Source organism: Ooceraea biroi, chromosome 8, assembly GCF_003672135.1.
Source record: "Ooceraea biroi isolate clonal line C1 chromosome 8, Obir_v5.4, whole genome shotgun sequence".
In the NCBI taxonomy this organism is placed as follows: domain Eukaryota; kingdom Metazoa; phylum Arthropoda; class Insecta; order Hymenoptera; family Formicidae; genus Ooceraea; species Ooceraea biroi.
Window position 1 is genome coordinate 13,081,296 of NC_039513.1, and position 16,212 is coordinate 13,097,507.

The 16,212-nt window shown below is 47.1% G+C and overlaps 1 protein-coding gene across 12 annotated transcripts in view; it reads left to right on the top strand.

The window, feature by feature from the left end:
* The window catches only part of LOC105275048 (disabled homolog 2-interacting protein), a 308,710-nt gene that overhangs the window by 226,922 nt on the left and 65,576 nt on the right, over positions 1-16,212 (top strand). For 2 of the 12 annotated variants that reach the window (XM_011331672.2, XM_011331675.2), the window contains exon 1: positions 9,761-15,819. The exons of the other annotated variants lie outside the window; for them this stretch is intronic. In XM_011331672.2, the coding sequence (XP_011329974.1) occupies positions 14,946-15,819 (874 nt within the window). In that variant the 5' untranslated portion in view covers positions 9,761-14,945. Of the gene's footprint in view, positions 1-9,760; positions 15,820-16,212 lie in introns of those variants that run through there. 12 annotated transcript variants of the gene reach the window in all.

Consider the following 16,212-nt stretch of genomic DNA (forward strand, 5'->3'; position numbering starts at 1 on the left):
GAGATACATGGACACGTGCTGCCAGAATCCAGCATCTCGCTGGAGCCTGCCGGGCTGCAGAGTATTCCGCTCCAATTTTAGATTCTGTTACCGAGCAGCCGGGCCTCGGCGTATTATATTCGACGTTCCGGAAATAAAGTCGCCTTCCAGCATCGCGCGCACCTACATGCGATGACTTCCGTCTCGTTTCAGGACGTTTTGTTTGTTTCTCCGTTACCATCGTACGGCTACGTGTCCATTGCACACGCCGCACGTGGAGAATCATAAAGTGGAGACGTTTCGACGTGGAAACTTACGTGAATGAAATATCTGATCAGAGTCGAGGCCAGATATCGCACGACACTTGCTTCATCTGTCTCATTAACGGTGTAAGATCCAAAATGATCATCAGGCTAGCCAGCTCCTTCCTTTCGCCTAATTTGAGACCCTAATTCAATCTCTGCATATTTTCAATTCCGACTCGACCTCTTGACCTCAGGAATGACTCGGACGACCTCCTCCTCGCAAATAGGCACGAATTCCGAGCGGTCGCTGTGGTGTCGCCGGACATTTGGACGGCCTGAGGCACCATCGGTCGATCGGCTTCCAATCGACAATCCAGTGGATCCAGCAAATACCGCGAGCGATGGTAGCAGGTGGACAGCGTGGACAGCGTGGTCAGTGGACACTCAAGGCCTCGGTGCTATCGAATTACGCGCAGTTCATATCGCGCACTCCCGATGTGCCTTTAATCCCAGTAGCTTTATCCTGGACGCTCTTTGAGATCCCTGCTGCACTCTCGAGACTCCCCGGGCACACCACGTCCGATAAATTCCGCGTTAAATGTCGCGGTCTCCGATCACGATCGCGAGGAGAGGAAACGCTGGAAGCGGAACGTGGTAGCTTTCCAAGGACGCGGTGCGAGCACGCTCGGGCTCGAATTACACGCGTCGCGTATCGCTCGGATGACTGGGATCGCTGAGATTGTGCAGTTACAATTGCCGGCTTGGATGGTGAAGCGTAGGATTTTTCTGTTCCCGATGCGAGATGATACTCGCTCGCTGGCAACCGCGTTACGTCGCGCGGAATCCGACGCGCTCGTGACGTTTCACGCGTCGGTCTTTTGTTCACTTTGCATTCGCGGCTATTTTAATCATCAAGTATGATAGAGTAATTTTTCCATCAATATTTTATTATCATCCAAGACATTTTTCCAGACATTACATACGTACTAATGCTTCGTATAATACAATTTATCGAATCTCTGCGTGACGTTAGTAATGTTACGCGGATATTAACGCTGTTGATGCGAGCGTAATCGTGGCTTAATTAATACGCGCGAGACAAATTGATATTTTAATTGCCGGCCGGAAAATACCGCGTGACAAAGCGCCGGCTTCACGGTATTTACTCGTCGCGCACGTTAAAAGGTGGAGAGGTCCGTACGGCGGATAAGAACGCCACGAGAGACGACCAGGATGCAGGAGGAGGAAAGTAAAAAGAGGAGGACAATCGCGCTGCCATCCCGGAGAAAGAAAATGAACGGAGGGCGTGCGAAAAACACGAGGGAGGAGACGTGGAAGACAAAGAGAGCGCGACGAGTCTGCCTCTCGCGTGATGACTCATTTACGGCAACATACGTCACCGGCGAATTAACGCGGAGACGCTGCGGGATTTCTTTCTCCACGTTTAGCTCGCAAAGGCGCCGGTCATCCCATCGTCTGGTCCTTTTTGTCGAAAGGAACGGTGAGAACGGCGAGATTCACGAAACTGTCGAATGAATCTCCTCCGAGTCTTCGTAACTCGCAAGAGTCTATCAACGCCGCTTGCAATCAGACGCCTTTTTATTTAGCACGTTTGGAAATGATGGTATATAGAGGAGAATCCCCTATTATGAGATATGCTCCTAATATGAGATACTGGAGTTTCTACTAAACTAGTGAGTACCATCTGTTAATTCCACCATAAACTTATTACTCTTGGTGTAAAATATATTTAGTGAAAAATTCATTGTTCGTTATTGCGTTTAGCTTTTGCAAGAAAAGGTTTGTGAAATTGTGAACATGTCAAAGGAACTTGAGGTAAGTCTTTAAACCTTGTTTATTACATAATAAAGAAATGGTTGGCAATAAATTCAGTATGCAATGATAGAGTAGAATCGTAGTAACAGGAAAATACGCAATTTGTTGAATTGCTTAATTGTAGAGGTTAGATTTCATGATCGCGGAACCGCTAGGCGTGTGGCTCGTATGAGATATTCAGGGTACTCTGAATATGAGATAATTATTGTTCGAATATGAAGAGTATGTAGTGTAATAAAAAGAAAGAAAATACTACGTTAAGGTTAAAGAAAAGTTAATACGAATTTATATTACGAATTTTTGTGTATTTAATTTTTATAGAATCTGACTATGGAGGTTAGAGAAACGAGGAAGCGTTGACAGTGGAATCGTGAAGATTTGGCGAAGGCTGTGGCAGCAATATTTTTATAAAAATATCTAATAAAGTTTTTTACTTGCAATACTGATGTATTTTGCACTTTTAACACCGATTTCTCAAGGTATCTTATATTAGGAGCACACTTTCGCGATCCTGCGTAAAGCTCTTTTTTCAAATTGTTTTAATTTTCAGAAAAAATAATATTTAAATTAGATTTTTCATTTCACCAACCTAAAGCTTATTAAATTCTCTTCAGGAGAACGTATTACATTTTTAAATTCTGCCTATAGATTTCCTTACATTCGGCAAAATCGATATGGTATCTCATAATCGGGGACTTTCCTCTATACGTTATTGTATTTTATAGAGTTTTGAGAAATGATTGAAAAAGGAACTTTCTGAAATTTTACAAATTGATATGAAACGATAAAAATATGCGTGTGGATTCTTTCATCCGAGATCGCGAGGTGTCCTTCGATTCACCAGCCTCGTAGGAATCTTCGCAAATATCACTCGCAGTTTTAGATAGTTTCTGTGACTTTTCTGAATCATGTAATAGCGTACAAAGTATGTACAAGCGTAAAAACAAGTTTCAAGGCACAAACGTGCTGGAATGCAGTTAATGAAAAAACCATTGAAAAATTGCCGGTCACGGCCAGTGATGGCTGAGAGTGGCATGTACAATGATTATGGTAATGGGGGTGCATTTAAGGTGCAAGGCCGAAATAATGTGCAACAATGCCGGGCGAGAAGTTGCTTCGCGCTACGTGATCACGAATACGAATCACGTTGTCGGACGCCTGTGAATTTTACACTGGTCACTAAACTGATCCGTCCGTCTGACCGTTCATCCGTTCTACCGTCAAATCAAATCGCAAATAGGCCATGCCACCCAGCGTCCGAGCGTATGCAAATCGCTCCCTTGTGCTCCTCCCCTGAAAAAGGAAGGTACATTGTGTTACAGCTGTGCCCTCGCGTGCTGCACCGTACGAATCCTTCCGCGCGATTTCATATGACTGCGCGCCCCTAATGCATCCCCTGCTTGGAACCGGGTAATGAATAATCATCTGCAACGCGAGGAGGGAGGGGGACCACAATGATACGCGATTTTTACGTAGGACCATTATGACTGTAGGCCATTAATGGATCGTTTATGATGTACCCGCCACGAGAGAGCGGAATCATTATCATCATCATTGTCGCTCCAGAAGTGGAACATCATCATTTAACGATCCGTAATTTTTTTCTTTCGTTTTTTGACGTGACGTCGCGCAAAGTGACGTTTCCGCGACAGTTCCGAGCGAGGGCTTGGCGTCGAGTACAAGTCTAATTTTATTCCGTTTCTTCAGCTTCAGCGTTTCTCGAAGACGCGAAGACAGATTTCTGCCAGAAGGAAGTTACGGTAAAATTATGAAATGCACGGCGGTAATTTTGCCGGTGCTTCCGAGAACTTTCCTCATCTCGTATAAATCTGCCGCTTCCATCTCGCCGCGTTTGTCGTTAACTACTGTTAACGCAAGGGATCTGTAAGAGACAATGCGTCCGAATGGTTGATTTTGTGCTTATTTTTCAGCTTGGAATGCGGTGCATCTTTATTGAAATTTTAATTACTTTTTAGCACAACATTTGAAATTCATTAAGAAATTAATTTTGAAGAATCAAAGCAATCGAATTCTCGATCTTAAAACTGCTTCGCACGAATATTTTCCTTTCACCAAACATTCTTGTTGCAAAATGTATATAAACTATTATTTGCATTGAAATACCACGTTTTCATTCAATTATACGGAGAATCACGATTAGGAAAATGGTTCAATGTGTGGCGCAGAAATACGTAAGTTCGGTTAACTAAACAGTTAAATATCGGTATCGGCGTGCCTCTGGCATTCGCCTGTTCAAACGGCGCGAGACAGCATCAATGCGGCTTCGTTCCACTTGAACGGTAGAACAAGCGTAAAAGCGACTTCGCACATGCGACAGCAGAAACGAGTCCGGACGTTTCGCTTCACAGAAAATGGGAGCAACCGTGTCGGCGATTTCGTCCGATTTTCACCTGTTTTCGATTTTTACCTGAACACTTGCGCAGGAGTCGGCAGGTGTGACTTTCTAACAAACTATAAAATTAGTAACTTTCACATATCACCGATTCGACGGACAAATTAATGCAGTTGCAAAGTGAAATTTCTGAATCAATGCTCATTTTTTCACAGGCGCGCGATTGTGTTTTTAATATCCCAGATGTTCCCGTGAAGATTTTAATTTAAAGTTGAATGAAAAAGAATTTATAAATCATCGAATACATTTGACGTAGCAAATTCGAGTCTCGTGATAAATATTGGGTTGGCCAAAAAGTAATTGCGTTTTTTTTATATAAATAAAAGGCGAATTTTTCATGGGAAACAAAAACTTTATTAAACAATATATTGTCCATTTTGTTTGGTTATCTTTTGCCATTTTTCAGGCAACTTCATGATTCCGCGCTCAAAAAAGTTCTTATCTTTTTCAGCAAAAAACAATTCCAACAACGATTTGATATCCTCATCAGCAGTCAAGGTTTTACCATTCAAGGCGTTTTGCAAAGAACGAAACAAATGGTAATCTGATGGTGCCAGGTCTGGCGAATATGGTGGATGTGGTAACATCATGGTAACACATCCCATCCAAGCTGCAACAATTTTTCACGAGTGACCAAACTTGTACGTGGTCTAGCGTTATCATGGTGAAACACAACACCTTTGCGATTCACCAATTCTCGACGTTTCTGTTTGATGGCATCATTTTAATAATTTCATTTATCCAGTTGACGACAGTATACGTCTGAATTAATGGTTTGATTCCTTGCAAGCAGCTCAAAATACACAGTCCCACCAGACTGACAGCATAATCTTTCTTTGGTGAATATCTGCTTTTCAAGTGCTTTCAGCAGGTTCATCACGCTTGCTCCACCATCTTTTTCGTTTGACGTTGTTGTAGACGATCCATTTTTCGTCGCCTGTTATCATACGTTTCAAAAATCGATCATTTTCCTCACGTTTCAAAAGAGAATCGCAGATGTCAATACGCTTAGTGAGATGAATTTCTTTCAGCTCATGTGCTACCCAAATATCGAGCTTACTAATGTATCCAAGTCGTTTTAAATGGTTCTCAACACTCGATTTCGATATGTTAAGATTCTCAGCAATCTCTCGTGTCGTTAAACGCCGATTGGAATCGATCAGTGCCTTTGTTTTGTCATCATCAATTTCGATTGGCCTTCCTGAGCCTGGTGCATCTTTCATATTAAAATCTCGAGATCGAAATTTAGTAAACCAATTTTGACACTGCCGCAGTTTAAAGTATCTTCGCCATATACATGACATAACTTTTTACGAGCTTGCACAGCGTTTTTCCCTTTTCGGAAGTAATAAAAGAAAATATGAGGAAAATGTTCTTTTTGATTTTCCATTTTGAAATCGACGGCAAACAAACAATTGTTAACGAAATCGTGTACTTTCTTTTTGTAAAACAAGCTTGAACTGTGAGTTGTTAACTTACATAATGAATTTGCGGTTTAGAATGAAGTTAGTTACATTTCAAGACATGTATGTCCATCTATTGGAAAAAAACGCAATTACTTTTTGGCCAACCCAATAGAATTCGCCATTTCTTCTTCTGAGGAGCCGTCTCCGTCATCGTCGCCGTTCTTTCGGGACGTAAAGGGATATCTGCAAAAGGGACGAGAGATGAAGGGACGAAGACGAGAGCTCGCCTACACGCGTCTGACGCAGCGTGCACATACATCTTCCCACACGCGATTCTTGCGTTCCCTCGATGCTCGCATACCTCTTAATCCCCCTCGTCCTCCCCGTCGCCGTTGAATCTCACCATAAATCCGACACTTATTCCCCGTCGAGGAACCGGAATTAAGATAGCGCCACGTTAATTGCCGTCGTTAATAGGATACGTATGGAATGCACGTGGATTGGTCAGTAGGTACACGCCGCATCTCTGCGTAGTTAATAATTACGTCACGCTAATCACGCACGCGTGCCTTTTTCTTCGTTAATCGACAGCGTGCGCTCCGCGCGCATTATTAAGAGTTTTGATCAGCTGCAGAGCGGTTCGGAATTGATGCAGATCATCGATGATCTCAGATTCGTATCGTGATTCTACGAGACGAGTAATCTATCCTTTATATTTTGCTTACATTATATGGATTATTATTAATAATATCTCATATTCTACATATACATATATACATATACTATACATGCTTCTTCAAAATTATGTTTAAAACGCGGTTTTCACTTGCCCAATCTTGTAATCGTGATTAAATGGAATCTTGAATTGTATAATTTCCAATATTATTCTTATATTAATATATAATACTATTAATATTGTATTAATATATAATACAATTTCATACTCGTATCTTACGTTTCAACCGCGAAGATACATATTCCGTTCTCCATATCCGTAGCACAGGCGTGATCCGCATCACGCCGAGAATTGTACCCGTCAAGACGATCACGACGGTTCAATCTCTGGCGGATAATCAGCCGACTCGAGGTTTGTTCGTTCGACGAGACGACGAGAATCACGAGGAGGTGGTGGTATCGGCTTCTCGCATCGCTGCGAGCACGCTCATACGAGCGAGCGAGTGCACCGTTGCGCGTTGTATCACGTTAAGTATAGGCCGCCGCCTTTCCGCGCGTCTTCGATGCTCGCTCGTTTCCTAATCACTCCGGACGCGTTATTAAAGCAGCAGATAATTGCAACAGGCATGCTCCGCGGTGTGCGAGTGTCAGATACGCAGTTCTACGTGACAGTTCCCACGCGATAATTACTCTCCGCGTCCCATTATCTCGCGCGGCAATGGCGTTACGCCTGATATTTAATCGCTCCGCTCTGGAATCGCAAGCGTGATCCAGCATCCGATAAACCGCCGCGGCCAATTACGCTCTTTACGCCCGCACTCGTGCGTGTAATCGCGCGAGAAATTCCGAAAAATCCACGTGCAAACGCCGAGCAAAGTGCCAAGAGAGTTGCCTATCTAATTTCCGTATTTACATTCTTCCTCTTTATTATAACGTGCGTCTCTATCGGCTACCCGGATTGTTGCACCGGATGAATCTCAAATCTTACAACGGACGAATATTCATAGCGCGAGAGAACCTCGCACGTCAATCGACGTTGTGCGATTCGTTTTCATCCTGAGCGTCCTACGAAAAGATGAGCGTTTAATTGCTACATTGCGCGCCGCGATCGAAGCTTTCTCGCTCGTTCGAGTGCGCCTCGTTAAGATTCCCCGTCATGTACGGCGGATGTTACGAACGTCAGTCTCAAACGCACGTGCTCAGCGTCCGCTTTCGGTGGAGATAAGTAGCGTGACGTCGAAAACGTGCTCGCAAGTGAATTTCCCAACCGGCACCTTGTAAAATGCTAATTGCATTCTGCGCTCAACAAAGGGCTCACAATGGGACGCCTTTAGATGAAATGCCCAACGCTTTCCCTCCGCTTGCGCTTTCCCAGGTGTCCTCTGTGAAGGGCTCGTACGATTCGTCGAAGAATTTAAGGTCCTCACTCCTCTTCCTGCTCTATCTTGATCTCCGATCCTCGAGAACCGAGATGCCGAGCGGTGGACGAATCACGCGCGGAAATTCGACGCGTGTTCCCGATGGCGCGCGATCGATCGTCCTGCTAATGGAATTTCCCGCGCGGACACTATCATATTCACCGCGATAAATCTGTTGCGAGAGACAGCACGAATCCGCGAGATCGTATCGCTCGCGCGGAATGAGATCTCCCGCGTGCCGCGCGCGTGGGCAACGCGAGCGAGACGCCGCAGCCCGCAACAACCGGCGGGATTGCTCGCTTTTGCCAGCGCAATTGCGCCTGGCTCATTATTCATTTTAGGCGGCCGATCCCCGCATGGAGCAAAGCGCGTACCGCACCGGATCTTGTGCATTATTGCAATTAGTGGTGTCGCAACGCTGCTCATGCACGGCTGTGCGTGCGACACGCGACAATTGCGTTATGCGACTTTTTGAAAATTCCTCAGTTGAGTAAAAAGATTTTTTTACTGAGCATCTTATTTCAAGAAAATTGAAGATGCAGAATACGACGGAAAATTGACTTGCGATCTTTCCATTCTAAAATTTGAAGCAGGAGACTTTTGTTTTTTTCTTTTTTGAGTGAAAGTATTAGGGGTGTGATTTAATTTTGAGGGTTTTTTTTGCTCAAAAACGCATGTATTTAAATATGATAATGAATGAATACCTTAATCAAAATATTTTCCTTCGTTTTCTATAATTTTTTCCCATCTTTCTGGCAAGAGATGGATTCCACCACGATAAAATCACTCTTCTTTTCAGTTGATCCATTCGTCGACGAATTTTCGCACTTCTTCCAAATTATCAAAGTGTGTATCCTCTAAAGCGTGTTGCATCCACCGGAACAAATAATAATCGCATGGAGCAATGTCCGGAGAAGACTTGCCATTCAAGCTCTAATAGTGTTTCTTTCACTGATAACGCAACGTCAGGTCGAGCGTTGTCACGAAGAAGAATCACTTTCCGTCGTTTACTCGCAATTGCTGGTCGTTTTTCGTCCAATGCTTGCTTCAACTTTTACAATTGGTGTCGATAACGATCAGCCGTGACAGTCTCATGCGGATTTAACAGCTCATAGTACACTATCCCACCAAATACAGAGCATTACTTTTGAACCGTGAATATTGCGTCTCGGAGTGGATGTTGATGGTTCGCCTGGATCCACCCATGATTTTCTGCGTTTCGAATTATCAAAATAGATCCACTTTTCATCCCCAGTAACAATCCGAGACAAAAGACTCTTCTTTTTTTGCCTGGCGATCAACGAAATGCAAATGTTCAAATGGCACTTTCCGATAATTGATGTCGAATCCATTTCCCTTCTTTCTGAATTTTTTCCATTTCATGTAAATGTTTGGTAACTGTTGTACGATCAACACTTAATGCTCTGGCAAGTTCTGAAGTGGATTCTGTTGGATTTTTGTGCAATAATGCTTGCAAATCTGCATTTTCAAGCTTTCTTGGTTGTCCCGAGCGTTCTTTGTCCTTCACATCAGTATGACCACTTTTAAAGCGTCTAAACCAGTATTCACACGTCTTAATTGATGGGGCAGAATCACCATAAGTTTCCACAAGAATTCTATAACCGTCAGCCGCAGTTTTCTTTTGATTAAAAAACAAAAGCAACGCATGTCGAAAATGTTAAAGAGCTTTCGGAAGTTGCATTTTTACGATGATATAAACACGACTGTTATTTCATCTATTGCTATAATGCTACTAAATGTCATGGGTAATGTCAACACTGTAAGAAACAACAGTTATCGGAAACAGCTATTGGAACAAACTGACACTACAGCCATCTGTTGCAAAACCCTCAAAACTAAATTACACTCCTAATAGATTAGATCACTCGCTGCAGTTTCGTTGTTATTTTGGGGCACACGGAATTGAGTCTTTCGAGATCGGAGTTGGGCAATTTGGAGTTTGGTTTACGAAACGATCGTTAAATGCCGGGGAGGTTGCAACTCACTTTCTTGCAATTCACTTAGCCGATTGTGAACGATAATATCATTGATTATGCATGCGAGTGTGTTCTAATCAGTACAATTACACGCGGCATCGATAAATTTAATCCGCTAGAAAAAATCGAACCAGTTGCCGCAAGAGTGAAAGGACTCGCTCTAGAGCGTGACTCTAAAACGCGCCACAAGAGACAAGTACTCTGGCCGGTTTTTATGTCAATTTGATAAAATAATTTATACTCATGCATATTATCAGTACACATACGTGCTGTTATGCATGTTTATAATCAATTACGCACGCACACAGCCGCGGGAACCTGCAGATCTCGTTCTGTCACTTCTGTGAGTGAATTAAAAACGTTTCAAGTCACGACAGGTACCACACGTGATCTCTTAAAACATCTAAAAATAATATATAATTAATATGAAACATTGTAATTAGTATTACGTTTCTTCATCGAAACAACCGATTACTTTCACAGCAATTTTGTGTAACCTGGAAGAAAAATAAAAATTCTCAGGAATTTCTGAAATCTTTTTTATAAACGTGAACGTGACTTCTAACAAATCAATACTTCAAATTCGTAAAAAATCGAACCGTATTTCAACTGCACGTTTAGCTTTAACAAAGCTCGCTTCAGCCGGCGAGAATATCCGAAATTCAAAGGAGCTTTTTGTCGACGGACTAGTCCCGTATAAATCATCGTATAAATCGCCTTAAGCCCTCTTAGGAAGTCGTTTACGAGAAACGAAAGCATCGTTTCGAAATCCGAGCGTTACCCTCTGAGCCAACGTTATTTATCGAGTCGATGTTTTCGGGTTCCCTTGTGCTCGCTGCTCGAACTCGTTCTACGTACAGATTCTACATGTGAATCTAACTACGTTCATGTTTGACGCAGCTTGAATCTTTACGTCACAATGACTGAACGTCACAAAACGCGCTGCAATAACGGATTAAAAATAAATTCGCGGTCGGTCGTTGACTTGTTCGTCCTCGCTTCCGCTTTCGTTCGCGGCGGACCGGCAGCGGTTTTCGCGGCATGAAAATTGTGATCGTAAACCATCGGTTTTACGCCACTTTCGAAATGGAACGGCATGCCAGCGGCGCGGAGGGGTCAGGCTGCGGAAACGGTTACGAACGTGATCCGGTTGAGTCACAGAGACTTTTCTTAGGCGTGCTTAATTCGCCGGAGAAAATCGTTGCGGCTTTTCGAGTGCCCGCGGAACTCGCGCCGCGCCGATGGCGATTTGCCGATCGCCGTCCGTCGTAAAATCGACCCACCACGGGAAACACGGGCGTGCATCGAAATTGAATAATGCTCTGCATAACTTTGTCGTTTACTCGCGAGCAAAAGGACAGTCGTGGAGTCTCGCATCTCGCTCAAGCTTACACCGCCCCGTTCGCGCTATTTTTAAACCACGTTTTCAATCACTTACGCAATCGAACGCTACCGCATTACAACGTGCGATACAATACCGCGGAAGTTCCGCGTGATTCCGGACGCGTGCAACATTAATTTATCCTCCCCTGACCCCCTCGCGAGATATAATCGAGATTTCTACTTCAAATGGTGGAAACGTTTTGCATCGCACGCCCAGAACGATTAGCACGTTATTACATAACGTCTCTCCCGCTAGTCGAAGTTATCTCACTCCGGTTGTCATTACGCCTTAATTACGGGGAGGCGGAGCAGAGTAGAGTAACCCGCGAGTGCTCGCCCGTCTCCGAGAATGCACTCGCATACCGCGGTACCGTTTTGATGATCCAGAAGTATGCAGGCGTTGCAATTCATCCTTTGTTTACTTCTTCGATTCTCCAATCGATCAGAGTACACCGCAGTCTGATACCCCAATTTTCGGAGTCGCAAACCGTGGACCATCTCCGACGTCTCGCTTTTCCGACTGCGATATCGCCCTCCGTCAGGTCTCCTCCCACGTTTATCCGTGCGCACAAGACAGAGAGAGAAAGATGTGTCCGTGCACTCCGTCGTGCACAGACGAAGCACTCCCGAGGTCTGGAAGTCTGGTCGAATGCAGCATACAGTCGACGCGCGTGCACTCGTCGCCGATCCTCCTCGGCTCGGCTCCGCTCTCCTCTCCTCGTTCCCTCTCTTTCTCTCTTTCCGTTCTGTCTCTCAGCCTGTCTATCTCTCTCGCTTTCCTCTCTTTCACGCGTACACACATTTTGAGACCGCCGCCGATAGGGGCGCTCGCGGCGCGCTCGGATTAAGTCCGGCTCGTCGAGCCAGATAGCCGTGAGTCCGTCCGCGGTGCGGACCGATCGCGCGCAACGCGGTGCGTTCCCGTCGTCGTGTCGTGTTCCTCGGGAAGATCACTCGTTCCCGGGGCAGAACAGTGTATCTGGACCAGAGACTTGCTTTCAATCGCGCTTAGAGGAATCAGGAGAGAAAGAGGAGAGAAACGATCATCATCATCATCATCATTGCGTGGTGCTCTTGGACCTCGCATGATCGTAAGAAGAGTGATCGTGGGAGCGGGATCGCCGTGACTCGAACACCTCTTACTTTTCTCGGCGTGGCGGTCTCTCCCCGAGCCGATTGTCGCTCACGAACTCGACGAGTTCCCGCGAGTTCCCGGTGGAGACCTCGCCGCGGAAAGTGCGGGATCGCGTCGCGGCGAGGAAAGTTCTCTCTCTGGTGTGGTGTGACGCGACGCCGTGCAGCCCGCAGCACGGAGCGAACGAGAGTGGAGAACGAGTTTGATCGCGGCTACGTGATCGCGGTTATACGTGCCGGAATCGCGAACTCGATGGAATCATCGAGCCGCGAGCACGACTCCTCGTCGATCCGAGTGGCGTGACCCCGAAAAACAAGTGCGCGTGTACTACTCTCCTCCCTCGGGGTGGACCCCGCCCACCCTCCGCACGGTGGTGAATGAATCGATGAACAGGTGCATTTTCTCGTGTTTTTTCCCGATCGATTTTTGGTGTCGCGCTGTTTGCCGCGCGATCTCCCTTTTCCTCTATTTCTCTGTCTCTCTCTCTCTCTCCCTTTCTGAAATTGTAATCCCGCTCCCGTAAATCGTCGCGCGAGGCCCCTCAAACGGCTCCGCGGCATTCGCACTCGCCGCGATCGTAAATCTCGACCGGCTTCGCCGACGATTCCTACGTATCCCATCCACACCGACGGCGATTCTCCGCGATTCACTCGCGGATTCTTCGACCAGTTCCACCTGCAATCTCCGGCCACATCTCCCCTCGCCCGGCGATTTCTTCTACGGCTCCGCGCTCCAGCGTCCTCGCGGATTCTCCCGATCGCGCCGGGTTTCCTAGTTTCTTTTGAAAGCGGATTATTTTTGCGGAGCAAGCGAATGGATCGGTAGATTCGTTTTATCCCGAAGGAACGGAGGAGCGAAAGATGTTTATTGGATATCCCGAGCGGCATGTTCTCGATGTAAATCTACAGAGCACCTTTTGCGGCGCGAGGAACGGCAAGAATATTAAGATAAATGCGAAGGCGATCAACGTGAGAGAAGCTCGGGGCTAATTAAAAGTTAAGTAAGAAATTAAACCGAGTCCGAAAGCTTGGTGTACGCATAATTAAGCACGCAACGTTCACAAAAGGTACATACAATACGAGAGAAAGTGTATCTGCCTCCCGCAGAGTCACGCTCGAGGCGGCCACCTTTTCGCGCGCTACATGATAACGGATGCGATAACTCACATCTAGGCTCACGAAGCACTTCAAGAGAGAAGAAGAGAGAAAAAAATCGGAGATGCATTTGTCATACGTTCACGTGGAAAATTATAAATGGACGCCAGCCGGAGGGCTCGATACCGTCTCGAAGTGAATGAACGCATGGAAGGAAAATAAAGAGCCTACTACAAAAATACATTGCACCGAGAAAAATAAAGATCTCCAAGTAAAACAGAACGGGGAATTTCCCGCGCAAGGAGCCACTCCACCGTCACAAGAAGACAAGCACACGGAAAAGCGTGAAGCAAACTTACACAAAAAACATAAGAGACAGAGGAGTTCTCTCTTTCTCTCTTTGCGGAAGCAGCGACGCAACGAGGGAGACGCGACACGAGGAGTCGCGCGAGTTGACGGTTCAACGCCTCGCGTTATCCGCGTGTATCAACGTCCTGGGGTAACACAGCCAGCTGATATTCCTCTCATACGCCGTAACGACACGCCTCTAGCCTGTCTCTCTCCTTCTCTCGTCCTCTTTTCGGCCGAAGCTGCACCGCTTCGATAGTTCGTCTATACTTAGAGCGGGTGGAACAAGAGAAAGAGAGAGAGCGAGAAAAGAACGGAGGGATCAGATCGACGCGGCGATCCTCGAGAGAACCGTCCGCGAGAAACCGATCCGACCCAAGAGAGAGAGAAAGACTGAAAAAGAGCAAGAGAGAACATAATCGTTGTTATTACCGCAGGCCCGAAGATCGTGCACGCTCGATTCTCGGATTAATCGGCGGTTCCGGGGCCGAGGGGGGCGTGTCGCGGATGCTGCACGGGACCTCGACGGCGCGTCGACGCCGGAGACGACATCCGATACGCAAAGATGCGGTGGCGCGAACTCGCCAAGTGAACCCGAGCGGAAATTGCACGATTCCCTTCGCAGTACGACGAGTGATACCACGTGGATGGTTTTTGGATCTAATCGGTACTGGTTTTTCGGTGCAGTGTCGCATACGCGGACGAGTGCGCCGCGAGGTAACATATCGACGCGATAGATTAAGAAAAAGTCGAATCCGTGTCTCTTCACGTTCTCGACGGTCTCTTAACAGTGCGAACAGTGCTCGACCCAAAACTCGGTGTCGATGCCCTCTTGACGCTCGCGAGGAACACGCAACAGAGAAAAAGAGTGCGTCCGTTCACGCCGAATCGGCGATAAACCGCTCGGTGGGAGTATCGATGCGACTATCCGGCCTCTGGATCAAATAACGCGACGACTTGCGTTGTGACGACGACGTCGTGTGATACCGCGCCGCTCCGAGGAGACATGTGAAGACATGCTGACCACCGAGAATCCCGAGGAGTCGCCGAAGAGGCGGTCCACGTTCTACGTGTCGCTGGACGGCGGCGAGCCGCTGCGGCAACCGGTCGCCAAGCTGACCAAGGGTCACTCTACGGACAGCGGCAGCGAGAAGTTCGCCTGCAACACCTTCCCTATCGGATCCACGTCCAAGGCGGCGTCTTCGTCGACGACGCCCGGCACGCTGACGCGCACGTTGAGCAGCAATGACAGTCTGTCGAGCGCGCGAAGAAACGCGGACGACGCATTACCGGAAGTGCGAGGTAAGGTGCAGTCGCTGACGAGGATCTTTGAAGCATCCAAGTGCGATCGAGCGGGGATGACGAGCAGCGGCCAGGCGGAGCAGCGAAAGAAGGTCGAGAGGACGCGGTCCTTCAAGACCATCGAGCGGTTTCAGAGCCGGTTCGCCGGCAGGAAGGAATCGAGTAGCCGGAAGGAACGTTTGAACAACACCGTCGCCTGCTTCGAGGTGGAGGATGACGTGAGAAGGAAGAAGCCGGAAAACGAGAGATCGACCACGAGGATCGTCATCGAGCCGGCCTCCAAGTCGGCCAGTTCCTCGCGCGAACACAGAATCAGCCATCAGGAGACGAGGAGCAAGCAGAATACGACCCTGACGAACCTGCTGATCCGCCGGACGCACAGCACCAGCAGCAAGACGAGGAGCAACAGCACGCTGGTGCGAGTGGCGAGACACGCGTCCGTCGACAGTCCCGCGGCCGACAAAGCGGAAACTCGCGCGAGCAACGATGGGTCCAGGGACGAGGAAGCTGTTGAAGACGCTGTTGCTGATGACGAATGCGCCGAGTCTGTCTTTGAGGACGCCGACGTCGACGGCGGGGTACATTCAGGTGCGCAACAAGTCTTTCCGGTTTATGGGAGCGCCACGTCACGCGTGGATCTTCGATCTAGATCATCCGCCCGGTGTATTAGGCGCGCGCGCGCGTCGATGATTAGATACACGCTGCTTAGCATAATCGCGCTGGGCGTCGCGCTAAATTATCACGCCGGCGATACGACGTCCGAATTGATTTTGATGTGTATGATTAATGCGGCTCATTGAATCACACACCATGCTCCGGCAATTTTCTAGGCGGTAATGTAGCCGCCCGTAGCATCACGCTGAGCGATGATGATCCGGGCGATCTACGATCGTTTAAAATTGTTAGTCGCGCTAGTGCGGCGGGGTGCACTTCTCTCGCCGCAGAAGATCATCTTGAATGGGACCTATCTGATTCTGTTCT